This window comes from Lipomyces chichibuensis (genome assembly GCF_038497645.1).
Source record: "Lipomyces chichibuensis strain CBS 12929 unplaced genomic scaffold V1513scaffold_34, whole genome shotgun sequence".
Taxonomy (NCBI): domain Eukaryota; kingdom Fungi; phylum Ascomycota; class Lipomycetes; order Lipomycetales; family Lipomycetaceae; genus Lipomyces; species Lipomyces chichibuensis.
In genome coordinates, this window is record NW_027117486.1 from 1 (window position 1) to 25,140 (window position 25,140).

Consider the following 25,140-nt stretch of genomic DNA (forward strand, 5'->3'; position numbering starts at 1 on the left):
GTTAATTCCATTTTGTTTGTGGGAGAATCAAGTGTTTAAAATTGGACTGTGTCAATTTCCGTGAAAGTGCGCAGCTCGCTTATGGATTACGTTATTGTAAGCGCATTCATGTGGGCAAGAATTAGGAAGAATGTATATATTGGGGGTAGTGAATCCGCACACCAGAGTATATTCGGTTCTGAAAGAGAGTTGGCATATGGCATGCTCGTGAGCCCATACTTGAACTAACAAACTTCAATGTTGCGCAAGCATGTAGACAAAACAAGGAAAATATTATTTGCTGTTTGCGGCAATATAAATATACTAAAGAATATTGTAAATTGCAATTATAATCTTGAAAGAAACAGTAATTAATGGACCGAGGCATACAAAAAGAAGGTTAAACGCGCCCACAGCCAAACTTCATTCTCGGCGCTCGCTCGAGAGACTTTTCGGCAACCGGTCAGTTACATTTCCACTCCCCCTCTTGCCGAACTGGAATATTCGCACGGATCTCGAATTTGCCCGAAATTAAGATCTTATTGGACTTGTTGGTGCATAATTAAACAAAATGCCTTCTGCAGAAGCGGGCCAAGAGGCCGAGCAGCCACGACGGCGAATGAGCTGGATAAACACTATCCTCATGTTCCTCGCTATCCAGTTCTTTGTTGGTACGATCAGGTTACTATTTCGCTCCTTATTTGTGGGGTAGATACTTATAATGATATCAATACACAGGCCAGTTTACAAATAAAGCCACACAAAAGTCGTTGCCGCCTCCAGATGAGGCTGCCGCCGGCACGAACGAGAACGGAGAACCAGTCCGGCTTGCTGACGTTCCTACTAATGTTTATCCTTATTGGCCGACCGGTACCAAATACGACTATCGACTCTATGTCACCGACAGTCATGTCTTCACCAATTTCGACTCAGAGCCTGTTCTTGAAGGATACGACGTTACCTATGGCGATTCGAAGTACAGAGTCACAAAAGACATTCTGTTCCCAACAACGGAGGTTCAAAATTAAGATGCATTCTCTTTCTACTTAGACGACTAATTCAGCTGTAGGCTTTGAGAAACAACGGGTCCGTTACTGCTCATCTTTACATTGCGCAGTCTGGGGCCGAGTTCAATCCGTCTTCTTCCGATTATGATCCCAAGAAGGCTTACGATATCCATTTCCGCATTTCTCACTATCTCCCGCAGAAGAAGGAAGTGAAGACTAAGCGCTTATTAGGAAGTACCGAGAACGTAGAGGAGGTTCCTGAAGAGCCAGCGGGACATGCTCCGATCCTGTCATATTGGCACCCGAATATTACCATTGGTATGGTGCCATCGGACAACTTGAATTATATCCAGATGCCTCCACTCACTAGGCAGTGGGTGAAGTTGGAACCTACTGGTCGGCGTGACTCTACTGGTCAGGATGGCTGGTATTGTAAGCGAGACTTTAAGGATTTTGTTTTAAATATCATTTAACTTTATTGCTAGACCCGATTGTTTTTCACAACCAGTTTTGGCAGCTTTCTTCTCAGATGACTGAGATCAATTCCACAGTCTCGTAAGCGCCTCGCTAATTTGGTGTTTTGTGAACGCTAACCCAAAGTAGCTACCTTCCCATGACAATTGAATTTATTCCAGTGAAGTTCTGGAAGTTTCAGCTTTTGGTATCGATGGACGCAGGATTGAAGCAGCAGGCACAAAGTATGGGTCAGAGTGGGTCAGGTGAATTGGAGGAATTGAAGCGTGTTCTGTTAGAGACTAATATTTGGCTCCTTGGAATCACTGTCGGTGTGTCATTGCTGCACATGCTCTTTGAGATGCTGGCCTTCAAGAATGGTACAATTGTGATACTGCTATGGACTTGCTGTTACTAATGCTGCGATTAGATATTTCCCACTGGAAGAACAAGAAAGACAATATTGGCGTTTCAGTGCGAACAATTATCGCAAACGTTGTCATGCAGACTATAATCTTCCTGTATCTTATGGATAACAATGAGAATACCAGCTGGATGGTCATGTTCACCCAGGGCAGTGGTATCCTGGTTGAGGCCTGGAAGATTACTAAGGCTGTTGATATCAAGGTACACTATTACTATTATCTGCTAATAGTGACTCCTCACGTTCTGACGAATTCCAAATAGATTGAACCGTCCACTGGAGTCATTCCTTACCAGATCGTGTTTAAGGATAAGCCTGCTCTCAGCGAGACAGAGAAGAAAACTCAAGAATACGACGAAATTGCTTTTAAGTATATGTACATTGCTGCTGTTCCACTCATAGGTGCATATGCCGTATACTCACTTATTTACGATACTCACAAGTCATGGTACTCTTTCATCATAACCACGCTCGTTGGATCTGTTTACGCTTATGGATTCTTGATGCTGGTACCGAGTATCTACATAAACTACCGATTAAAGTCTGTGGCGCATATGCCACGACGGGCGATGATCTACAAGTTCTTGAACACTTTCATCGATGACTTGTTTGCATTCGTGATTAAGGTATTTTCATGCATGCTTGATAACTGGAAAATTCGTTCTAATATACGCTGTAGATGCCCATACTCCACCGTTTGTCGACATTACGAGACGACGTTATCTTCTTCATCTACCTTTACCAGACCTGGCTATACCGGGTCGACCCAACACGTATCAACGAATTCGGCCAGGTTGCCGCTGAAGAAGCCGACGCTGCAGAGGAAAAGAAGGAGATTGAAGATGTTAATAATGATGTACCAGCCGAAGCGTCGGTTACTTCTTCTGTGAACGTGGCTGGATCCACTGCTATCAAGCGGAAATGAAGTATGACGGTATGAAGTTATGTGACTTGTATGTGTAGAGTGGGAAGGGGAATACCAATACTATGTAATGTATACACATTAAGTTGTTTTGATAGCATTTTCCGTTCATACACCATGCATGCGTTGACTACGATATATCTAGTTGACATTATGCTGCACTCTATTCTACAGTCATGTAGTGAATATATGAGTTCAAGCGCGATCTGCCAAGCAGGATCTTTGTAGTACTGATTCAAGCGGATATTAAACAAAGGGTGTAAGTATAGCCCTAACCCTCACGATCACGCTGGCAAAAAGTAAACAAACATCTCATCTCAAGCCGCAACAAGTTTGGAGCCCAGCCATCCCATGCTAGTTGAGACGCTAGGATATTCGGCGCCTAACAAGCATCGGTGCAAATAGTCTCGAGAGAATATCATTCGCATATATAGGACACGAATTGGGTCACTGAAATAGTATTAGGGAATACGGCTTTCAACGACATTTTTGGCTGCAGTAGGTATCTTCTGATCGCTGCGCTCGTCGGAGTCAAGTGCGCTACATTTATTTATTGGTTTATCTTTAGCGTTGTTAACGAATTAGCGCAGAGGACGAATGAATCAGCAATTTTGAGAGCGTCAGGATATATTGGAATAAAGCATAGTATGCCACCAAGACGACAATCGAGCGGAGGTGGACGGGGGAGAAAGCAAGTCGCGAGTCCTGCAATAGCCAGGGCGTCAAAGACAATACCGGGAAAGCCACGGACGTTTGGCGTACATCGTAAGTCTGCTCGGTCAATTTGGCATTAGTCGGTTGGAGTGCTGATCATGGGACATTAATTTAGCGGGCGATCCTACTCCAGTAAAGAAAACACATAGATATAAACCAGGAACCGTGGCATTACGAGAGATTCGGAAATATCAGAAAGGCACAGAGTTACTGATACAGAAGCTACCTTTCGCGCGGTTGGTGCGAGAAGTCGCGTCTGACTTTGTTTTAGGTGGTGACATACGTGAAGGGCAGGCCGGGCTTCGGTTCCAGTCTGTCGCCATTCTGGCACTACAAGAAGCTGCAGAAGCATACTTGGTACACTTGTTTGAAGACACGAATTTGTGTGCAATACATGCGAAAAGGGTCACTATTATGCAGAAAGATATTCAGTTGGCACGTCGGATAAGAGGTGCTTGGGGTGGTCTTGGGTGATTGATAGTGGACTGATAGGATCTTCCCTCCAGTATTTATTTGGGCTTATCATGAAAATAGTTATTCATTACCTAGTTGTATTAGTGGGAATTGGGTGTTTTTGTGTGTTTTATCTTGTATACGAGTGACCATTGTATAGTATTTATCTGTATCACTTGTATTAATAATATCTGATCGGTTTCGATCTTCCCTGTTCTCTATTGTATAGGCTTCGGTAGAGGCGGGGAAAACAAGCAATTCTGGTGTCAATATACCCCTGTCTAAGAAGCCTCCTAATGCTCCATCTCCCCAGCCACCGCATTTGTCTACTTACATAAGGCATAATAATACACTTTCTACGACATTCATTGTGCCAATGATATAATTGCACTACCCAAAGTCCGATTCGCGCATGTGTTGTCTACTATTCGCCTGACGTAGCTAGGAAAATCTTCCCTCCTCCATAGGTGTTACTTTCGTTTGTCATTCCATTATTCTCGTTCTCGTGTTCTCACACTTTTAAGTTTCCATCCTGCCAAATGCTCTTATGTGCACAGCCTTTTTGGACTGCGAATCGTGCATGTTTTCTTGTCCTTGTCAAGAATTCTCATTTTTTATCTTTATCTTTTTTGCTCGGTGTAGCTGAATAAGGCATCATCAATCGCTAATGTTCGTACCTTAAGTTAGGCTGTTATTTGAACTTGTTTCAGATTTTGATATTTCACTAGAATAGGATTTAGTGCTTCGTTCGTTTGCTCTCATTACATTGTAACACACGCAAGCGACATTTCAGGTGCTGCTTCCTCACTGATGTCCGGAGCAGAATCCGGATTGCAAAGTCTTGTGTTATCCATCATACTTGAAGAATTCATTCCAGTATAACGACGTTGCAGCATCTGTATCTAGGTTTGCGGCAACGATGAAAGCATATGCTGTTTATAGACATTTTGCGTAGCAAGCTTTATATTACAACTATTCCGTCCTAATTTGTCCCTGAATTGCATAGGCAATTAACTAGTGTGGTACAATACAACCTTAGCAAAGTAGCAAAGTAGCAAACTAATACAGAGCATATTACAACAAGAATTGGATACAGTCCAAGGCATTCCTAAAGTGGTGGTGGGGAGTTTAAAAGACTGTCCACTAGGCTGTAGAGTTGCTTATTAACTGAATCCTGCTTTTCGGCCATCAAATCCTTGCCACTCAGTCGCAGCATATCTGAAAACTTTGTGTAAGCACAACCTCCAGTACATGAACTATCATCATTCAACATACCGGCAGCCAAAGTTCCCGAAACCCAGCACCACAAAACGTCTCTCGTTCTCTTCGCGCTTAGGAAGGCGCCCATAGCCGTGCTCTCTTTCTTTTCTTGTTCACTAAATATGGAGGCCCCCAAATGCATAATGATAGTGGTGAACTGTGAGTTCGCTAGGTCTCGAGCCGCTGTAAGCAGAACGGAAATGTTGTTCCTATCAGTGTCAGCTTCGCGAATGCCGCAAGCTATATAATCGCATCATACTGTATATCAATCCCACTCTGTGAACCGTCCACAGCTTTGGCTAAAGCCCAAGCAAACTTGATCGCATTGTTTGGTGAGTTCGTAATCACGGGCCTCAACTGCGAACCCAGTATGGACGCTTGCTCATAATTACGCATCACATCGCCGTGATATATCATGATCATACTCAAAGTTGCCATAATCGAGAGTTCAGAATTTTGAGGTTCGGTTCTCCGTATTAATTCATATGCCTCTGAAGCACTTTGTAGCTTGCCTGTAGCTTGAAAAAAGAGGCCGCTGATATATAATATTAATGGATAGAGAGTCGTTACTGACTTGGGTGGAACAGATTTGACTGTCTCGACCAATGCTTGTAGGCCCTATTGAACTATCAGCCAAATGCGATATCGTAGCGACATCAGTAGACTTCGAAACCTCTGATGACCAGTCACCCCTAACAAATCTCTCGAGACAAGTATAAAAGAGAATATAGCACTTCGCGGTGACATAGAAGTCCACTCTATCTGCGGCCTGCGTAATCGTCATCAACGGCGCCTCAGGACTGTCGTCGCCAGCAACTAAACTTATTGTCAATCCCACAATAATACACCAAATTATATGAAAATGTGTCCCCACTTTCTGTAGCAATCACTCGTAATCCTTCTGAGAAGTATTTACTTGATTTCCTCTTGTCCCAAGAACTGTGTACAGAGACAATTCCGGAAATTAAATAGGACATAACGTATACCTCCGACTGTGACCACCACTTAAATTTCAAAGGAATATATGAGTTTCCATCAGTTCCCGGTGGTAAAAAAAGCTGATTTTTCAAATCAGTAGGTGCACACATCTAGTACTATGGAGACAAGCACATACGAAGAAAGTTCCATCGTCATTCCAAGCAGTCCACCGCCCTGACTGATCCTGAACTTGTCCATCCAAGCATTCATGTACGGCTTTCAATTTCGCCTCCGACTTCGCGACATCTCCGAGCAATATAGTGGATAACGTCTCCAGTATGACACGCATTACCACAAGCTGTGGGATATATTGTCGGGAATAGTCGGTCTCGCACTGCACAGCTCGACTAAGACTATCCGCCGCTTGAGATGGATTATTTTGACGAAGAGCTACAAGAGCAGATGTAAGGAATGATAAATACCGAATCTCATTAGAAGAGCACGAATAGAGTGGTCTAAGTGTAGCAGTTACACTCGTGTATTCGTGGGCAGCGAAGTGTAAACTAACAGAAAGGTACTGGAAATTATAGGACCAAGATGCAATTTGCATCCTATCTGAGTATTAATAATAGCAATGCGGAGCCTCAACCAATATCTACTCACGAATCAGCTTCTCGCAGACAAGATTTCAGCAGTTTTTGCGCCGCCTTCAAATTTTTGGTTGCCAACATCCGTATCGACAGGTGGAGCATCGAAAATTTGAGATCGTGCAAATTGTTCTAGCGCTCTGTTAGTAAAGCATGCATATGGATTGATATAAAGTCACCAGATTCAAACCCTCGCGGCTAACGCAATCTACAATGTACACATTAGTTATGGTCATTGCCATCGATTCGCAGATAGCACACTTACTGCTTTGTTAAGAACTTCCTCAGCTTCATCAAACTCCTTCGTCTCAACAAATAGCGCTTCGCAATACCACAACGCTGCAATACATTCGACGTACGGCTGTATGCGTTCCTAGATCACCCGTCTAGTTAACTATCTCTTGTACAATCGGCAGAATTATTTGCCCAAATGATGGCTAACCTTCAAGACAGCCTCCAAACACCGCGCGCCGGTCGCAATTAATTTGTAATACGTCATAACATCCTCCATAGACTTCAACTTCGTACTCCTCCGATGAGCTTTGTCAAAGTATTCTTGAGCTGCTGGGAACATTACGAGGTGAATGGTCGAGTACGCCGGAGTCGGTATTGGCGGCCCGTTTGGTTGTGACGCCTGACTTTCCAGGGTGTACGCATACTGGTCCTGCACCTGCCGGCATTGCTGAGTGTCAGCTTGAGGATCCGCCATGGGGCAACCGCGTAGAGGTTTACTAGTAATTGCGTTTGCGTTTCAAGCTGGCGAATCTTTACGAAAACATACAACGCGTTCAAATCTCTCTAGCCAATGGAGACCCTAACCCGACACTTTCAATGCACAAAACAACTAGATACGTACGCCGCATATGGGACATGTGCGACATTACGCGACGCGTTGACATGATGCCCATTCCATTCACCAACGCGTAACTCTCTGAGCATACAACAACAAAGTCAGTCGCTGCCAGCCACCATGACAACGAACAGGAAGAGCAGAACAACAATGTCTATATATGAATCTCGAATTGCGAATCCTGCTCCACGGCCATCAACAACTTATACCGGCGTGTCCATGATTGGGCATCCATCACAGATGCCAACAAATATGGCAACCGCTGCGACTCTTCGTGAAAGGCCATCCGGCCCGTCAACAGCCGCCGTCGCCGCCATGTCGGTGCCACGGTCGTTGACCGAGGAGTTGGAGAAGATTGAACAGTCGATTACATTGACCTTACAAGAGATTGATCAGAATTTTAGTACGTCGCATCGCATTATCACCAGCTCCATTTTGCCCATCGTCGAAGAATACGCGTTGCAATCTCAGGCTGTGTGGCGGGCATCAAAGGTACGTTCCAAACAGCAATACGCAACATAGTACCTGACGCGTTACAGTTCTGGAAGGAATTTTTTGAATCAAGTGCGAATGTCTCGCTTGCGGGCTACGAAGAACTCAACACTGAAGAAACAGCGAACGAAATCGAACAAAGCCGTGCCACTGAATATTCTGCCACCATGGATTACGATTACAGCCATGCTGAGATGCAAACGCCCCGTGAGATAACGAAGCCCGTGCAGGAGTCCCAGCAAGCCGACATCAGCAATGGAGTTACCGATGATATGGGCGATTCATCATTTGTCACATATGTTAACAATAAGTACAATAACATGAAGTCAAACCCTGAAGAATCGCGCCGGCAAGGATTTTCAAAGTACAAATATGAAGACGGTGAAGACGAAGACCTTGAGACTGAGCGGAGTATCGCCGGCACGGCAAAGTTTATGAAGACGCTAAATCTCGATGATCAATCAACTCCGCGAGTTGTGTTAGGGAATCGGTCGGATATTTTGAACGGTATTGGTGAACGAGAAACGACGAGGACACAACCACATAATATGCAATGGGCCGATATGGTCTCGCCATTTGAAGAAATGAGAACTGAACTTAAAGCACGACGTACCGGTTCATTTGAGACATCAAATTCTATTTCCTTGCCGCAAGGCTTGCACAATGACTTTGACCAAGAGGATCAAACATCAGAGCTTCCTCAGCCAAATACGCAGGTTCAATCGTCAAGCTTTACAGAAGTGCGGACCCCAGGACGACGACATGTATACCGACAACCAGAGAACTCCACAATCGATGAAGAGAGCGCGTCTGTTCTGCGAACGCCAGAGTCATCCCCGTTTTCGCCATTTGTAGGGTCGAACCGACCACGGTCATATGGCGGACAACAGAGCGTGCTATTACACAGAGTTCTGGACAAGAAATGGGGAATCCAGGTTACTCCGAACAGGCCGTCTTCTTCATCAAAACGACCACAACTTCCCAGACATGGCCGAACAGCAAGCGGGATGGCCACACCGAGGAATGCGCCTACAAGTTATGCTGCAATGTTCTCATCTTCGCCCCTAGATTCTCCACCCGTGCCACATATTAACTCGAATATTTTCTCGTCACCAGAGCGAAGCTAATTGTTTGATTGTGCAGTACTCGTGGTTGCCTTCACAGTTTGATATCATATATTGGAGAGATTGTACTAGTAGGCGGTTTTTAATTCGGATAAGAAAGTTATATTATGCCTGACCAATATGCAAATAACATCGTTATAACCTAACAATAATTTTGAGCACACGTATGAACACCGTAATCTGCAGCCATCTGTCGTTCTAGCTGTAATCGTGTTCATAGAGAATTGGAAAATACTCATCTATCTCATCGTTCCTCATCAGGTTTCCAAGGATTTATCGCCTCCGAAGTGATCGGAACACAACTATCAGACCCGTACATATCATCGTCATCTTCATCTTCCAACGATCCTAGCTCCGCTGTTGTACTCGCCATCGTCTCAGGTGCTTCTGCACCTCCATGTGGCGGAGGAACGAAGTCTAATTTGCTCAGACCAGATGACGGCTGCTCTTGTGTAGAATCTGGTGACGGTGATGACTTTCGTGAGCTCGGCTTGTGGCTTCCAAATGCCTGCCGCCGTTTATCCGATGCCCAGCGACTCCAACTCGACAAGTACGAAGAGTCAGGCGTGACCGTAATATGCTGTGTTCGTTTTGAGCTCGCCGACGTCGACGAAGACTCCGAGGTCTGCGACGACGGCGATCCAGAAATTGGTTTTTCTGTCTTCTGAGTAGTAGATGGCGACGAAGTCTGTGATGCATGTACTTGCCGTTGGGTCTCACGTCGTATCCGCTCTTTCTCTCGCATGCTCTCAATCTCAGCCCAAAAACTTCCCAATGCACTGGATACCTTTGCCGACCCTGTCGTGAACGTCTTCGCAATTGCTTCTCGCGCTGGCGCTAAATTCTGCATCTGCCTGTCCGCAATCGTCAGATCGTCCATATCATAAATCATCCCACTGCTCCGTGCAACAAAAAGCTAAGATTACACAAACATAATAGAGCAGGGGACAAAAATACTAATTAAGCTAGAACGCACTGTGCGACTTTGCGCTGGACATCTTCCAATGAGATGCCTCCGCTTGAAAGATGTCGTGGCTCGACGACATCGAATAGCTCTTCATCGGTGAATTGTTGGAAAATTCGGAAGTTGTTCGTTGTTTTCCATTTTTCGATCCAATCTAAATTGAAATCAACTGCTGGGTTGCCGTCTATTAATATGTTAGTATGAACTTAAAATGAAATTGAAAGCAATAGCAAATATCATACCAATCTCTGGGAGTAAAGCTTCCGGAGGTGGAGGACCACAGTACTTCGTCAAAAAGCCATCATACTTAACAGATGCTAGTAGTGCCATCAGATAATCTTCAAATTGCCACCGGATATAATCTTCGCTTCCAGCAAAACCAACCGATTCCAAACGTCCCGTGTCCTCTGTTGGTATGCGTTAGTATTCGAGACAGCTATATATGACAAACGCCGTGCACATTACCGTCTGACCACGTTTCACTGACAGCATGGAATATTGAGTCAATCCATTTCCGATCGTGCGATGTTAGAAGCAAAGGGGCCTCAAATTCGGGGTTTAAAATCTCAACCGTATTGAGGTCCACCTAAAGGTCTGTAAATCAAATATTCTAGTCAAAAGCGAGTAACCACAAAAAACTTACGTTCACAATAATATCCGCGAATTTATGCTTCTGGGATAATAGTAACGAGTTCGTACTTCCAATAAGATAAAACTTCGTTTCTTCCCCAGATAGCGCTTCCAGTTGTTGGAGTGGAGTGTATGGATTAAACATGCCGCCTTTGCCGAAGACCTGGAGTGGCAAGCCCATGAACGCCAGCAGTGACGCACGGTCACTGCTTCTAAGGCTCGTAGACTTCTTTAAAGTATACTCATAAGAATCGAGGATAGGAGACGCGGAATCTTCGAGGTGCTCGATGAGGCCTGCGGCTTTATTAGCCTCTCCAATTCTAACCCTAAATATTTTAGAGCGTACTTACCAGGGATCAGCGATACTAGGGAGAATTGACTTGAGCACAGCAATTCCGTATTTGATCCAAAAAATAATATCCTTGGCTCTAATATCAACGCCTTAAATAACACGAGAGTCCTCCACTTGAATCTATAGACCAATTCTCTCAAAGTCATGCCATTGTATAAATCAGCCTCTCCAATTCCTTGTTGAAACAATTGAACAAGATTCTCGTATAAATTGTTGATAATCGTCCGGTCCTCAAAGTTGCCTTGCAAAAAGTACGCGCGTGTAACTACTGCGAGCTTCTCGCGAATAGGACCAAATATCGGCTTTCGCGCAACGACGACAACGGATTTCTGAACGGTAGATCGCGTTACGTCAGCGGATTTATAGAGAAGCTCGGTGGTCCTTATTTGCCTGTTACAGGAGATGCCAAAATAAGTTGTCGGCCGCTTGCCTTTCTCGGTCTCGGTCTCATCCGGCTCGTAGAAGAGGGTGAAATATGAATAATCCTCTTCGTGCTAGTCAATTTATATCAGCATTGCAGTCTCGTACCAAAGAAAGGCTCTACTGACGGAGTGGCTTCCGTCCGGAAGACTTTGAAAAGGCAGGTTAGCCCAACGTGTGGATTGATCTTTCCCATCCTCGTCTATCCAATATTCGACCTCAGGTCCACTATTGCGCGGGAACGGTTAGCTACACACATCAAAACTTATGCATAATTCCAAACCAATCAAATACCGTGTGTGATGGAACCCGACGACGCATACTCCAACGATAAGACCTTCGGCTGGTGGATCTACTTCACTGTCCATTTTCTAATCATTCTAACAATGGAACACCGGTTGACTGTTGCCGATATTCGCAAGTAAGCACGCGGCAAAATTCCAGGGGTAATGGACAATTGAAAGCGATAATAGTCGAGATTCACGAGCAAGACGGTGGGTTGTCCGAAGGCATCGAAGTAAGTAGATCCCTGTTACCCTGAGAGCCCCTGGGTCTGGAGTCGACGCGTGTTGTGTTGGTTTGCTAACACAGTGGATAGCCCAATAAGCTTTATAAACACACCACGCCAAATGGATGGCACTGTAATCAGCGATGGAATATAGTTACCAGTGACCGCTAATTTCGTATTCGGCATTTAATTAATTAGTTATACCAATAGAAAATTATACTTTGTCGGAGCAATCACTGCTTGAATGCTCAAGCTTCTTCTGTCATGTCATGCCACTAAAGCAAGCAGATCGGGCAGTAACTAAATATTCAAAAATATTTTACATACATTCAACACAGATTGTAAAGCTAATAACAATAACTACATTAAGTAAACAAACTACAACTTTAACACAGAGACCAAACTGATCCAAAATGGACTTTAAGGTATGGATATCCACGACCGTCAATAGCAATTGGTCAACAAAGCAAGCAGCAAGCACATTAAACAATTACACCAAAAATATCGTATACAATATCAAGGTTCAGAGGAAATAGAATACATATTAAAATCATCAGTAGCAGGGAGGAGCTGCACACCATTCCATGACATAATAATTGAGACGTTCCGGCTATTTCTTTTCCATTTTTCCCACGGGCCCACTTTATTCCGGTGAAACTACTCCGCCATCTATATTGTGGAAATCTAATATCTCAGAATACATCATCACCTTCCAGGAATCAACTGGAAGATCAGCATCTAGCATTCAATTAGCAAACTGCATTCATTGGCATCCATAAAAATAGCATTTGTGTACCATTGAAAGACCAATCAAACTTCTCCTCTGCAACAGGTTCATCTGACGGATCATGGTATGGTGCTAGGTACTCATGTGCAAGTGCCTCTGTAGCGGTAATCCTCTTGCGCGGGTCAAATACTAGCATCTTCTCCAGTAGGTCGATTGCCAGAGGATCGGCGCCTCTAAACTTTTGGGAGAGTGGTATCCTCTGTCTCTTTGGAAGCGATTTCACAAACCGCAATGTCTACATGTCGTCAAAAATTGCACTAAAAGCTAACAATAATAGACTCACGTTCTCACTGCAAATCGTGTGGATAACGTCGTCAGGTGGAGTTCCCAAGAGTTCGGTGATAATCGAAAACTGATTCACATGGTCCTTTCCTGGAAATAATGGCTTTCCGTCCAACATTTCGGCAAAGATACATCCTGCACTCCATATGTCAACCTCGACGTCGTACTTTTGCCATGTAAGCATGATCTCTGGTGCCCGATAATATCGCGTGGAGACATATCCCGTCATTTGCGGATCCTGAATGCGAGCCAAGCCAAAGTCGCAAATCTATTTTGTCGAAATCCATCAGCAAATGTTCAGACATCTGGAACTCGAGAGGAATACCTTCAAATCACAATTCTCGTTCACAAGAATATTGCTCGGCTTTAAGTCACGATGAATGACGCCAGCCGAATGAACATATTTCAAACCACGCAATATCTGGTACAAGAAATATTGTATAAACTGCTTTTCAAGTGGTCGGGAGGTGAGCAATCGATGAAGGTCTGTGCCTAGCAATTCGGTGACAAAGTAGATATCTTCGAGCGGAGAAATAAAGATGTCGCTCAGGGAAATCACGTTCTCATGCCGAAGATGCTTTAATAGCTTCAGCTCTCTATATGTTCGCTTAGACAAAACTGGTGTGCTAAACGGCTTCATGATTTTTTTAATGGCAACTGCCTGTCCGGTGAGCTGATCTCGAGCCGAGCTGGAAAGAAGTCAGACGAATGAACGATTGACAGCTACGTGTAATGCAGGTTGTCCGACACATACCACACCAAACCAAAAGCACCCATTCCAACTGGGTTCAGATCGGCATATCTAAGTAACTACTGTCAGTATCGATCACAATTGCCGAAAGAGATGTAAAAGTTTTACCTGCTGGTGATCTCGAAGGATGTGCCGAAGATCTGGGTTCTGGCAATGGTCAGCATTTATGCAGCCGAAGATAAGCGCAGGCAAATACCTAATGAAATCGGCCATTGGTGTTAGCAGACCACTAAATAGTACTTGACGACAGTTGCTGAGCAGACAAATACTGTGGTGATGGATGGGACACAGAGAGATGTAGAAACTTGTGAAGGTGGATGAGTGGGGAATATGTTCACTTGAAGTGAGTGGTATGTTGCGGACAGTGATGGCAGCCAAAAGCTCGATAAAGAAGAGTTGCGCTAGCTGCATCGGTTCAGACCTCCAAGGCTGCTGCTCCATGACGTAACTATCACTTTCGCTAAACCTTTCTCTCACCACCGCGAGCCGCAGACCCGAAACACATAATCAATCATTATTAAGTAACTAGTTAGTTTAGTTACCTTGTCCGAACAACTCGGAATTTCAATTGGTTTTGATTGTGGCGAATTTACTCTTGATATTTGGAATCCCGAGTCACTAGCATAGTGTCCGCATTCACAAGGAAAGTCCTGTCGGTATCTGCTTTCCACTTATAGATAGGTCCAGCTACCAATATTATGTCATGAAAATCAAATTGTAAGAATTTCAAAAAAATTACTGTAATTGCAGCACCTACGATTCCAGCGTGGTCTCCCACCGCAGTACTAAGTAGGCCCAAAGAAGCTTAACTGTTGTTGATCGGACGGGGAACTGTGTTTTCTTCTTGGTATGGCCGCAACTGAATGTCAGTTTTTGATTACGCACATTAATGTGTGGAACGGATTACTCTCAATATCGCATTCACATACATAATGATATCGTCCAGTTATTGGTATCTCCCTGATCATTCATTAGTACTTCTTCATTCATAGTTCGATCGTCCACAAGTTGGACAGGCCATAAACCTCCTTGACAGATATTATTCCACAGAACTTGAATTGTGCAGTTTGACACCCGAAGGTTCTAATACTCCTATTGTCAGATATAGCCATATACACTGCATCTATTCGCTTCGATGGATGTGGTTTTACTTAATGGAGTGTATGGAACTTGCTGTCACACTGCAACCTTTTCTGTAGATCGAACCCCAACTTAAGGAGTTAAGGCAACTGACGCTGTCGCGGGAACTTGAACAACGCGTAACCAACCGTAGTGACAGACCAGCTTCCTCGCGCCACTACTTTCCTCTCAACAGGAATCTTGGTGTGTAATAGTCATGCAATGTCGTGGTCACAGGAAGTTGTTCATTCAGTACTGCAATATCTCGAACTTGGCACGTTCCCGGACGAGGTCGATGCCAATTTATCGGTTACCGAGGTAGACAGCATATCAAGTGTCGCTAGTGCGTTAGATGACGCAATTGTCCAGACCAAGGTATTACTATAATTTCCAATAAATTGACCTTATTGGATTTTATATGGGAATAAAAATTAATTGTTATACAGGAAAGAATCGAAAAGATATATTCTCAGAATTCAAGGGAGCTCGACAACTATTTGAATCAATCAAGGACACTATTCGACGGCATTGCACTCTCAGAGAAACAAGTCGAGGAGCTAAAGCAATTATCGAAAGAGCATGACGTACGAGTTGCGATTTGAATACTGTTCGTCGTGCTTCCGTTGACTAACTCTGACGCTAGAATGCCGATGAAACCATCTACAGCCTGATCGACGAATGCGACACTCTAACACTATCCTACAGTCGTAATCAGAGCTACGTCGAAGCGCTTAATCAGATTTGGGTTATTAAGGCTACATTAATTGAGCTGCGGTCTTGTTTCCAGTCTGGCCGCCTTGTGCAGTGTGTGCCGCTGTTGAAGTCAGCCGAGGCCAAGATTACTGGCTTTTCAGAGTGGGAGCGGATTACTGTACTGAGCACCCTCAAAGAAGAAGTCAACAGTCTAAATGCGAGTGTTTTCCACAGTCTAGACTCTTTGTGGACCGAATTTATTCAATTTCAAATGGACGGAACAGAGGTTTTAGTGCGAAAGACATTGGAAGGTATGATCGAGTCGTGGGCGTCTTGACTATAGAGTTTACTAATTTCTACGAAAGCTGAGGGCTTTGGAGTATCTCTAGAGGATATATCTGAGGCTTTGAAACGATTTGATTTTGTGGGAAAAGTAAAGGCATTGAACAGCCAAGTAAAGGAGTTTATTGTTGTTCGCATCCTCAATATTGAAGACCCAGTAATCGTCAAAGTCGCATATGAAAACGGTTGGAGTTTACTGAAAATTGTACCATACTTGGACGCCGATTCATACACATTTGACAATCTCATTGACAATCTCTCGAAATTTATCCAATTTATTAACACATCACTTCCCCAGTCAATATCGCATTCTCTCGCTATTGACTTGTCTGCAATGATAACTGCACAATTAATCGACGTTACTTTGCAGCAGTCTGTTCCGCTTTCGCTATCCGATTTTCCAAAGTTCGAGACGGTTTTGCGACAAGTCAAGGAATTCGATCAGTTCTTGAAGAAAGAGAAATGGACAAGGTCAGAGGAGCTTACAGACTGGGTTACTCGAGTGCCTAGCGTGTGGTACAAGAAGAAATGCGACTCGATACTCATTCTCACTCGACAGATTGTATCTGAGGCAATAAACAGCGAACGCAAAATTGTGGAGAAAAAAGGTGCCATTGTGTCTGCAGCTGCATTAGCTGATGCTTCAAGTAAAAGAGATACAAGGAGAAGCTTTGAATATGAAGAGAAGCAAAGAAGTAGCGATGAATATGACTGGAATGAGGAGTGGGATGATGACGATAACGATGCCAATGGCTCACTTGCACTCGAATCCAATCGGCCAGCATCTACAGATGTGACTGCGGATGTAGCTTCTGATGAGGATGACGGTTGGGGATTTGATGAATCTTTAGATCTAGAAGAAAATGATGATGGCGTGTCAGGAGGAGCCGGAAGCGACCCAGATGATTGGAATTGGGGCGATGAAGATGAAGTTGACCAACCGAAGCGTTTGCAGTCGGCGCAGGCAGTTACCCAGATCAAAGCTGCGAAGAATCCGAAGACCTTGATAGCCCGAAATGCCCCAACAAGAGGAGCCAGTCTGCGAAAGGATTCTACTAAGAGTCAGAGTCTGACTGTATCAAACTTTAATGAGACTTACGTAGTTACGGCAATTCCACAGAAGATACTAGACTTAATACAGACGCTTTTGAACGACGCCAATGATTTGGCCACGAAGTACGTATTGAACCTGTGTTTGTTTTACACATTATGTCATGCTAATTGACGAATAGGTACAAAACATCCTCAATCGCACCAGCTAGCAAGAATCTGCGGTCCCTAGTTAGTTACTTGCTCGGAGCATATCGGGCACTCGCTCCTCTGCATTATGGCGATTCATTTGACTCGAACTTATTTTTATCGAACGATTGTCTGTATTTGTCGGAACAAGTCAGCGCTATGAAAGATCTCGGTGCAGATGCATATTTGCTGATGGAAATGGCTAATCAGTACGGCTCCCAGCAGGAGACATTCTTTTGAGCAGACTAGAGAGCATGGTCTTCTATGGGATCACTGACGGTAAGTATTGTGTTTTCGAGATTGTATATGTAGTTTATGAGATACGAATCGACGTAAGGCTATGAACAATGGACTGTATTATACACGGTAGCAAGGTTGGACGAAAAAATCAATGGACAATTTTAATCATTCTATGTACACAACAACTCCTTAGATTTTTCGCCATCGATGGCAGAAAACCACTTCCCTAATGCGATAAGTACCAGCGGCCTTTCTCCTTCCTTCTCATTAGAATCCTACGTCCGTTCTTCGTTTTTAGCCGCGCACGAAATCCGTAATGGCGTTTTCTCTTAACTGTACTAGGTTGATAAGTGTTCCCTCGCGCCTTCCATCGCCGCTGGCCGAATTGTGGGAATACTGCGGAGCCCATTGGCGGTAAAATACTAGATGGTAATGATAATAGAGATGACGACGCTGTGCTGGGGACAGAACTCGAGGGAATGGATTCGCGAGAACTGGCCAAGAGCATGCGACTATAGCTGGGGAGTAACGACGATCGCGAATGTTGTAAAGTATTTGAGGTAAATAGCAACGACATGCATCTGAAGAATGTTATCATTAGCAACTTCAAGACTCAAATATATCGTACAAAAACGAAATTACCTTCGCCATGATGGACCTTGAGAAACGGACAATGAATATGACCCGTGGAGTAACCGGGAAACGCGCGTCACTGACTGCATATTGAATACTTAAATAGACTCTACTCTTTCAGATTAATCAAACAAGGGATATCCCCAATGCTAATATATTCTGCGCTAAATGAGCACATAAATATTGAAGACGAAAAAACTCGGGACCAGTATCAAAGCAGAAGTGGAAACTCAATTTCCGGACATTACCCTACGTGACACTAGACAACTTAAAATTCTGAAGCAAACTTGTTCCCAACGTTATGCGACACGGGGTACACCGCTGCTAGAAATTTTTGACGCGGATATCTTGCAACTTTTTGCTATTCTTCCAAGGTCTCTGCCTATCAGTTCTGATATAGTACCTATTGGCCAAACAGTTGGGTATTCATTTTAATTAGTTCAGACTGCTCATCCTCGTCGCTGTTCGGCTCGTTGATCTTTGGTATCATTTTGATTACATTTCGCTACCTTGACGATTCACAACGCTTTTGACCCACCGGCAAGATGTCCACAATAACACGTCGCGAGACCTCGGGTGTCACGCTTATTCACGTCACTTCACTACACAAGATTTCCAATACAGAGGCCGAGGAGCTCCTTTCCTCATTCATCGACAACGTCGAGCAGCAGAAGACTGTCCCAGATGCCAGTCCATCTGCTACGTCATATTCCCCGGCATATGGTGCTATCGGTAGTGTTGCGTCCCTCGGTAATGCAGTTTCTCAGCAGCTAAACCGGATACGTCGAGACTTGCTTGGATTACCGCCGTTGTTGAGGAAACGAAAGGCGGAGACGTTGGAGCAGGACACGTCCGCAGTTGACGTCGACATGACTGATGCTGATGTTGCACCTACACAGCCTGAGGCTGGCGATTCTACTGTCTCGAAGTCTATAGATAAGAAGGAGCGGAAACGTTTGAAGAAAGAACGGAGAAAGGAGGAGAGAAAACAGAAGGAGATGGCTAATGGCAATCCGGAGGTCTCGCCAACGAACTAATGGAGAGTATTGCGTAGGGACAGGCAAATCTCTGGTTGTAATATGTATTGTGTATATAATGAGTTCATTCATGGGCGTATGTGCATTCTATTTATGTTTGTAATATGATATTGCGGGTTTAAAAAAGTTGGGATTGTCTTGTGAAATTACGTGCTGTGTACTGTATATTTATTCTTCCATGTATTTGGCATAATGGATAATATGAGTCTATATATACATTGTGCCACTGGCGTTCCACAAATTATATAATCATGGCATATGACATTAAGCTGATCTCTACGAAAGTAGTAGCTTATCTTCATAATTGCGAGCAACTACAAGCATGAACACACTCTCTATTCTTCCTTCTTTTCGTTCTTCCATCTCATAGCTCGTAATCTCTCCGGCAAGATTGGGTGAGAGTAGTGGTAGCTACTGTAGAGCCAGTCAGCATCCATGGTGCTCAAATTCTGAATATGCAGCTTAATAAGCGCCAGCGAAAGTTCCCTTGCGTAATTAAGCTTGACAGCAAAGGCATCTATTGTTTGTTAAGCTTTACATTCGACCATTTCAGTAACGAATTTAGGACATACCAGCTTCATATTCATGTTTGCGACTCAGCAAGCTCAAGGCAAAAGCGAGAATGCTATTAAGTGGTTCTGGATGTAAGTTAATAAATAATGCGCAAGCCAAAGATATTTTTAATCAGGAAACGCATACCAAGTATATCACTGAAGAGAATAAATCCAATCATAACTGGTTTCTGATGTCCGAATCCGAATGACTGGTACAAGGACATGTTGCTGATGAAAACTGAGAACAAAACGAAAATAGTGAACAAGTGAATTTGCTGGATAATAAGCATCTTTGTGGTGTGCGACAGAGCCCAGTGGCCCAATTCGTGAGCCAGGACAGCAACGACTTCGTCGGCTTCAAACTTGGCTATTAATGTATCGTAAATAACAATATGCTTCTTCCATGGTAATCCATAGAAGTAGGCATTGCTGTGAGCACTGCGCTTAGATCCGTCGATGACGAAGAGATCCTTCAAAGGAAATTTCAGCTGAACAGCAAGCTTCTCGACCTCGGTTTTGATCTTGCCTTCCTCCATAGGCGTGACTTTGTTAAACAACGGCTGGATCAAGATCGGATAAACGACGATCGCGATAACTTGGAATACAAGAGTAAAGAGCCATAGGTAGTAGAAAAATTGACCACCAAAGTAGATAATGATCTTCAAGAACGCAGAAAGAAGGGGACCACCAATGACGACGGTCAATAGTTGGGTCTTGATGAAGTCCGTAATAAACAAAGAAGGCGTCTGCTTATTGAAACCAAATTTCTCTTCCAAGACGAAGGTAGAATAGATCGAGAGTGGAAGAGTTAGAATGGTCGATACAAAATTATAACCCAGGAAGAAAACAACAGATTGACTGATCTAAAAGGGTGTCAGACATTAGTACACACGAAATTATTCAACCTTCTTACCTCTCCAGTAAATCTTGCGGGCGCCCATAACTTCAGAACAGTTCCCGCGATCCCCCAGAATTTGGGTAAAGCGTCAAAGAAAATAAAGGAGGTGTCTAAAAGAAAGCTATAAAGGCTGCTAACAAAACCGAGTTTTGACTTCGCTCGCGAGTATGTCTGTGATTTGATGAAGGTTTCCTGATCGATCGCACCCTCTAGAGCTTTAGGCGGAGACTCCCTCTGAAGAACACGATACTGTCGAAGACTCAAATATGTTTCAAAGAGATAATGAGCTGCTGAGAAGCCGATGATCAGAGACTTCCAGTTGAATCCTGGCTTGTCCAGAGCCTGCGCGAGTGCCTATTCAACAACCTGTTAGAGATCGATGGTATTTAACGAATTATGTTAACTCGGTATGTATACCGGTAGAAATCCTAAGATGCCGACCATTCTAGATAAGAATAATGGTTTGATTAACAGACGCGTATTTAATCACGTATGATCCAAAACCAAATTTTGCTAATACTTGGACCCTTTAACATGAGAGTTTGAATTAAGTTTGCTCCTGAGATATGATGGATCGGGAGCAACACACAAGTTATCTAAGGGCGAAACAACCCACTTATCATTGTTAATAGTTACATGGGCAGCAGAGTAGAGAAAATAGAAGGCTTAAGATCACGCCTAGCAGCTAGACTGCAACTATAAGTGGTATCTCTAGGACAATAATTACATCCGCATCTTAACGATTTTACATTGCAGCTTCGTATTAACACATTTTGCGGATATAAAAATGCAGCATCCGAAGTAAAAGTGCACATAATTCCTGATCTTTTCCCCAACCTAGACGTCAAAAATGACAACACGGCCATCTACACCAGTCGATGAAACGCTATTGACTCTTCCTCCGCTTACAGCATATGGGCGCAATTTACTTAATTCCGTTAGCAATCAACGATCAGGTTAAATAATATTCAATAAAGTAATAGACGTACGTGATGGTGTTCTGGTGAATAGTTGGCAGAGAAGCATCATCCGCGGAGGCTTGGGGGGTACCCTTCAAGTCCATCTGTCTGAACATGTTCAATGCGGTGTTCTCTCGACTTGTAGCGTTCTTTTTCGCCTCATTTGGGTCATCAACGGAGTGATCAAATACCCATCCGGACTGATCCGAGCCTGTGAAGATCACTGGGTGGCAGTCATGACCGGCAGCAATGATCTCATTTTCTGAGAGCCAGACCAGTGACTTGAATGGAAGCAATGTTGTGCTGACATTGACAACGGCAGCAGGCGGCTGCTCTGGTCCAGAAGGATAAACAATTGTTATGGAAGAGTCGTGGGTGACTAGGGCAAGCGCATTACCCGAAGGAGAGAATGCTGCGTCATGCACCCAGCCGCCAGCCGGGCTCACGAAGTCACCGCAGAGCGTCTGAAAAGGGACACGCTCGCCCCAGATTGTCGGCTCTGGTCGGGCGTCAACGCCTTTGATAAAAGTTGAAAACACGCGGGCATGTGAGTCAGTACTGCCAGCGGCAAGGAGTACCGAATTCGGGTGCCAACTGACAGAGAGAACGGTCGAACGAAGCGGCTTCTTGATATGCTTGGAAACCCACCAATCATTCTCCTCTTCAAAGTAGCAGACGGCAATAGCCCTGGCACCTGATCCAACTGCAAACTTCTTCTCGTCAGGAGACCAGCGTGCACAAGTGGCGGCACGATTGATACGAAGAAGCACGAGTGTGGGCTTGTATGTACCATCTGGGGATGGCTCCCAAACGAGAGCATTTCGATCTTGCGAGCAAGTGACGATTCGGCCAGAGTGAGGCGCAATATCCACTGAAGTAACTGTTTTGTCATGTCCGGAAAGTGTCGTCTTCAAATTGTACTTCGATCCGGTGTCGTAAATCTCAACGGAGATGTCGCGAGCCAGTGCCAGCTGGGAGCGGTCGGCAGAGAAGGAGTGGTCCGAGATTGGCACATGGCCGAGACTTTGAACTTGGTGAGACATTTTACTACACAGGAGCGCAACTCTACTGTCTGTAGTCAAATAGAGATGTATAAGAGCAATGTGCCCGAGCAAGTGAGGATGATGGAGTGAGGTCGTGGTGGTTAATCGATTGACGTTGTCGTGCCTCGAATACGCCGCCTGTCCCACTTCCCTAATCCCACCATACAGGTACAGTGTGCCACACACAGATAAACCTTTCTCCTCATCTAACGAAACTGGACCTTGTCAGCAGGCCAATGATTCACATACTAAATGACAGTACTGAGTGTCTCTGACGAGATCACAGCAAAGTATGCTAGCAATTTTCCGTATTTGACGTCTGCAGAGTTCTCAGAAGCGTGTGAGAGCTTTCTACCGCGACTTCATGATTCTGGCATTACTAGTCGACTACTTCCCTCTACAGAAAAGGTGACAATATATTGAGACTGAAAATGTTCATATCATAAACTAATTAACTACTAAGGACTTATATGATGGCATAGAGATTATCACAGTTCGGGAGTATGGTGACTTCAGAGTGACTTCGAAGACTTTCATTCTGTTATCGCCTATCTATTCTCTTCCAGTTCTGTATTTCTCGTCGGAATATTCAAGTCTGCATACAGGAGAGAGTACACCAATTACTCTAGTAGAGGATGTCTACAAATATGTAATAACAAGTCCATCGCAAATATCACTACTCAGTGAGCCGACGATGCCATCAGTATCTGGCAGCGGAGCAATTTCACAATGTGAACATCCACTTTATCATGGCTTGCTCTGCTTCTACATCCATCCATGCCATACTGGTGAAGTCATGAATACATTGAATCAAGACCCCGAGATACCCGATATCACGCTCCAGTCGTACCTACCGTTATGGATTGGATTTGTTGGCGCAACAGTTGGTATAGCAATTAGGAGATAGCAAGCCCATGTTCTCTTAGAATGCATATTTGGAGCTTCATTAATCTATCTATTTACATATTCCTCACCAGATCAACCGGGCCACAACCTTTAAAAAGCTTCAAAAATGCTTCAATCTCCACTATTGATACAAATTTTGCTTTCTCTTCATTCAATCGTACACACTATTTAATTTACACGGAACGACCTACTCGTCATCATCACTCTCCTCGTTTCGGAGACGTTTCACACCCTTTGGGAAGTCCGCATATTCGGGTAATGTAGTTTGATTGACAGCAAGTGGCAGGGGAAGTCGATAAGTCCCGTCCAATTTGGCAACAGAATTTGATTTTGACTTGGCAAATTCAATATTCTAAACCGTACTCGTTAGCAAAGTCAAAATATCTGAGGTGTCGACTCAAATACACCGAAGCTCCTGGATATACCAAATAGATTGGTGTCATATGAGCATGGTGTATGAGCACGGGGATCCAAACTTACCATCTCCTTCCCCAAAAAGGTAACACCTTGCAGAGATCTTAAAGCCTGAGTTGCGCTGGGGACATCACTAAACACGATGTGTGCTTGCCCTCGCATTTTCTTCGTTTTGACGGCCACAACATCGATTACCCGTCCGTATGTTGCAAAGAATGTGTATAAGCACAATCTTAATTCTATTTACCACAAATCGTTAGTTCATGTTGTTGCGATCATAAGACTTTCAGATCTCCACGTTCTTGTACCTTGTTTTCTTATTTTATCATTCAAATTATTCACATATAGAGTCTGCGATGGATTTCCATACGCACCGAGCCCACTTTCCAGCGTCTTCGAGACCAGCGATGGCGGAAGTCCTGGCGGTGGAGGAGGCGGTGGAACTGGTCGGTTTGTTCTAGTGCTGATACCTCCAGTAGTTGCAAATGGATTCAGACTTTGCTGCTCGACACCTCTGATCCGGACTTGTATTTTCTCCTCTAGTGATATATCTGCTGTAACTGCCTGTTCTTGGTTCTCCGGAGCTGTCGCATCTCCAGGCTCGGGTGAAGGCGACTCTGATGCCGGAGCATACTGCATTTCCGTGTCGGACATGATTTTGAGCGTGAAGATCTTATGACAAGCTCTTTGTCGTCTCGATTCCAGTTGGATGTTCAGTATGATGAAACTCTATCTATCTGCTTTATATATGTGGAAGAGAGATACCTAACAAAACTTGAAGTGTCAATACCAATGCAAGCGAAATCTGAACCGAGCCGCAATAACTGGTCGAGTATTACATTGATGACTTACGGCAATGCGACAACTATATGCTCAAACAAATAAGGACTTATCTCTAATCCAAATAAATCAGAAATAATTAAGAGAAATACAGATCAATTCTTCCAAATGTGACGTTGCAGCGATAGCTAATTTTGTACCCGTGCTGCATTTTATTTATGGCATAATCGAGCAAATAATAAATTATAAAGCATAGGCTTGGTTTGGTTACCGTAAGTTCTAAACCGACGAGTCGAAACAGGCACATGCCCTAACCCAAAATGTCCATGGCTGGCCCATCAAATAA

General features: G+C 44.0%; 14 protein-coding genes across 14 annotated transcripts; 6 read left to right on the forward strand and 8 right to left on the reverse strand.

Moving 5' to 3' along the window:
* The first annotated feature begins 423 nt into the window (after positions 1-423).
* On the forward strand, positions 424-2,990 carry V1513DRAFT_450141 (cleft lip and palate transmembrane protein 1-domain-containing protein). The gene is made up of 8 exons (XM_066898772.1): positions 424-650; positions 718-995; positions 1,049-1,418; positions 1,472-1,541; positions 1,590-1,819; positions 1,870-2,066; positions 2,127-2,489; positions 2,543-2,990. Exons 1-8 carry the CDS (start codon positions 551-553, stop codon positions 2,786-2,788), a joined length of 1,854 nt encoding a protein of 617 aa, XP_066751837.1. The 5' UTR covers positions 424-550; the 3' UTR covers positions 2,789-2,990.
* A 294-nt stretch (positions 2,991-3,284) lies between these two features.
* V1513DRAFT_190949 (histone-fold-containing protein) lies at positions 3,285-4,053 on the forward strand. The gene is made up of 3 exons (XM_066894311.1): positions 3,285-3,320; positions 3,376-3,550; positions 3,615-4,053. Exons 2-3 carry the CDS (start codon positions 3,433-3,435, stop codon positions 3,971-3,973), a joined length of 477 nt encoding a protein of 158 aa, XP_066751838.1. The 5' UTR covers positions 3,285-3,320; positions 3,376-3,432; the 3' UTR covers positions 3,974-4,053.
* A 1,007-nt stretch (positions 4,054-5,060) lies between these two features.
* On the reverse strand, positions 5,061-7,486 carry V1513DRAFT_383318 (cohesin loading factor; the record flags this gene model as incomplete). Its single annotated transcript, XM_066895137.1, has 10 exons — positions 5,061-5,170; positions 5,228-5,421; positions 5,472-5,830; positions 5,886-6,028; positions 6,087-6,270; positions 6,327-6,741; positions 6,794-6,909; positions 6,968-6,985; positions 7,043-7,150; positions 7,220-7,486. The coding sequence occupies 10 exons, from the start codon at positions 7,484-7,486 to the stop codon at positions 5,061-5,063; spliced, it is 1,914 nt and encodes a 637-aa protein (XP_066751839.1).
* A 219-nt stretch (positions 7,487-7,705) lies between these two features.
* On the forward strand, positions 7,706-9,369 carry V1513DRAFT_465994 (DASH complex subunit Ask1-domain-containing protein). The gene is made up of 2 exons (XM_066900061.1): positions 7,706-8,119; positions 8,167-9,369. The coding sequence occupies exons 1-2, from the start codon at positions 7,748-7,750 to the stop codon at positions 9,244-9,246; spliced, it is 1,452 nt and encodes a 483-aa protein (XP_066751840.1). The 5' UTR covers positions 7,706-7,747; the 3' UTR covers positions 9,247-9,369.
* V1513DRAFT_191670 (uncharacterized protein) lies at positions 9,368-10,391 on the reverse strand. Its single transcript, XM_066894315.1, has one exon. It carries the CDS (start codon positions 10,133-10,135, stop codon positions 9,488-9,490), a length of 648 nt encoding a protein of 215 aa, XP_066751841.1. The 5' UTR covers positions 10,136-10,391; the 3' UTR covers positions 9,368-9,487.
* Positions 10,073-12,059, reverse strand: V1513DRAFT_191190 (transport protein Avl9-domain-containing protein). Its single transcript, XM_066894313.1, has 7 exons — positions 11,904-12,059; positions 11,738-11,837; positions 11,188-11,683; positions 10,851-11,131; positions 10,673-10,793; positions 10,450-10,614; positions 10,073-10,391 (listed from the first exon to the last, which is right to left on the reverse strand). Exons 1-7 carry the CDS (start codon positions 11,975-11,977, stop codon positions 10,204-10,206), a joined length of 1,425 nt encoding a protein of 474 aa, XP_066751842.1. The 5' UTR covers positions 11,978-12,059; the 3' UTR covers positions 10,073-10,203.
* Positions 12,060-12,274: 215 nt separating this feature from the next.
* V1513DRAFT_450161 (kinase-like domain-containing protein) lies at positions 12,275-14,322 on the reverse strand. Its single transcript, XM_066898773.1, has 7 exons — positions 14,134-14,322; positions 14,046-14,084; positions 13,941-13,988; positions 13,512-13,875; positions 13,188-13,454; positions 12,914-13,139; positions 12,275-12,855 (listed from the first exon to the last, which is right to left on the reverse strand). The coding sequence occupies exons 1-7, from the start codon at positions 14,148-14,150 to the stop codon at positions 12,761-12,763; spliced, it is 1,056 nt and encodes a 351-aa protein (XP_066751843.1). The 5' UTR covers positions 14,151-14,322; the 3' UTR covers positions 12,275-12,760.
* A 474-nt stretch (positions 14,323-14,796) lies between these two features.
* Positions 14,797-17,735, forward strand: V1513DRAFT_450163 (uncharacterized protein). The gene is made up of 5 exons (XM_066898774.1): positions 14,797-15,431; positions 15,503-15,640; positions 15,700-16,060; positions 16,115-17,267; positions 17,324-17,735. The coding sequence occupies exons 1-5, from the start codon at positions 15,279-15,281 to the stop codon at positions 17,568-17,570; spliced, it is 2,052 nt and encodes a 683-aa protein (XP_066751844.1). The 5' UTR covers positions 14,797-15,278; the 3' UTR covers positions 17,571-17,735.
* On the reverse strand, positions 17,664-18,392 carry V1513DRAFT_450167 (mitochondrial 54S ribosomal protein bL34m). Its single transcript, XM_066898775.1, has one exon. The coding sequence runs from the start codon at positions 18,166-18,168 to the stop codon at positions 17,797-17,799; it is 372 nt and encodes a 123-aa protein (XP_066751845.1). The 5' UTR covers positions 18,169-18,392; the 3' UTR covers positions 17,664-17,796.
* Positions 18,393-18,506: 114 nt separating this feature from the next.
* On the forward strand, positions 18,507-19,446 carry V1513DRAFT_450168 (uncharacterized protein). The gene has a single exon (XM_066898776.1). The coding sequence runs from the start codon at positions 18,749-18,751 to the stop codon at positions 19,238-19,240; it is 492 nt and encodes a 163-aa protein (XP_066751846.1). The 5' UTR covers positions 18,507-18,748; the 3' UTR covers positions 19,241-19,446.
* On the reverse strand, positions 19,394-21,283 carry V1513DRAFT_450169 (peptidase family M48-domain-containing protein). The gene is made up of 5 exons (XM_066898777.1): positions 21,110-21,283; positions 20,708-21,046; positions 19,940-20,657; positions 19,813-19,878; positions 19,394-19,757 (listed from the first exon to the last, which is right to left on the reverse strand). Exons 1-5 carry the CDS (start codon positions 21,134-21,136, stop codon positions 19,576-19,578), a joined length of 1,332 nt encoding a protein of 443 aa, XP_066751847.1. The 5' UTR covers positions 21,137-21,283; the 3' UTR covers positions 19,394-19,575.
* On the reverse strand, positions 21,284-22,884 carry V1513DRAFT_450173 (WD40-repeat-containing domain protein). Its single transcript, XM_066898778.1, has 2 exons — positions 21,682-22,884; positions 21,284-21,620 (listed from the first exon to the last, which is right to left on the reverse strand). Exons 1-2 carry the CDS (start codon positions 22,692-22,694, stop codon positions 21,530-21,532), a joined length of 1,104 nt encoding a protein of 367 aa, XP_066751848.1. The 5' UTR covers positions 22,695-22,884; the 3' UTR covers positions 21,284-21,529.
* On the forward strand, positions 22,858-23,878 carry V1513DRAFT_450177 (uncharacterized protein). Its single transcript, XM_066898779.1, has 2 exons — positions 22,858-23,102; positions 23,158-23,878. The coding sequence occupies exons 1-2, from the start codon at positions 22,947-22,949 to the stop codon at positions 23,599-23,601; spliced, it is 600 nt and encodes a 199-aa protein (XP_066751849.1). The 5' UTR covers positions 22,858-22,946; the 3' UTR covers positions 23,602-23,878.
* V1513DRAFT_191321 (uncharacterized protein) lies at positions 23,695-25,130 on the reverse strand. The gene is made up of 4 exons (XM_066894314.1): positions 24,867-25,130; positions 24,323-24,788; positions 24,081-24,253; positions 23,695-23,952 (listed from the first exon to the last, which is right to left on the reverse strand). Exons 2-4 carry the CDS (start codon positions 24,666-24,668, stop codon positions 23,788-23,790), a joined length of 684 nt encoding a protein of 227 aa, XP_066751850.1. The 5' UTR covers positions 24,669-24,788; positions 24,867-25,130; the 3' UTR covers positions 23,695-23,787.
* Between the last annotated feature and the right edge of the window lie 10 nt (positions 25,131-25,140).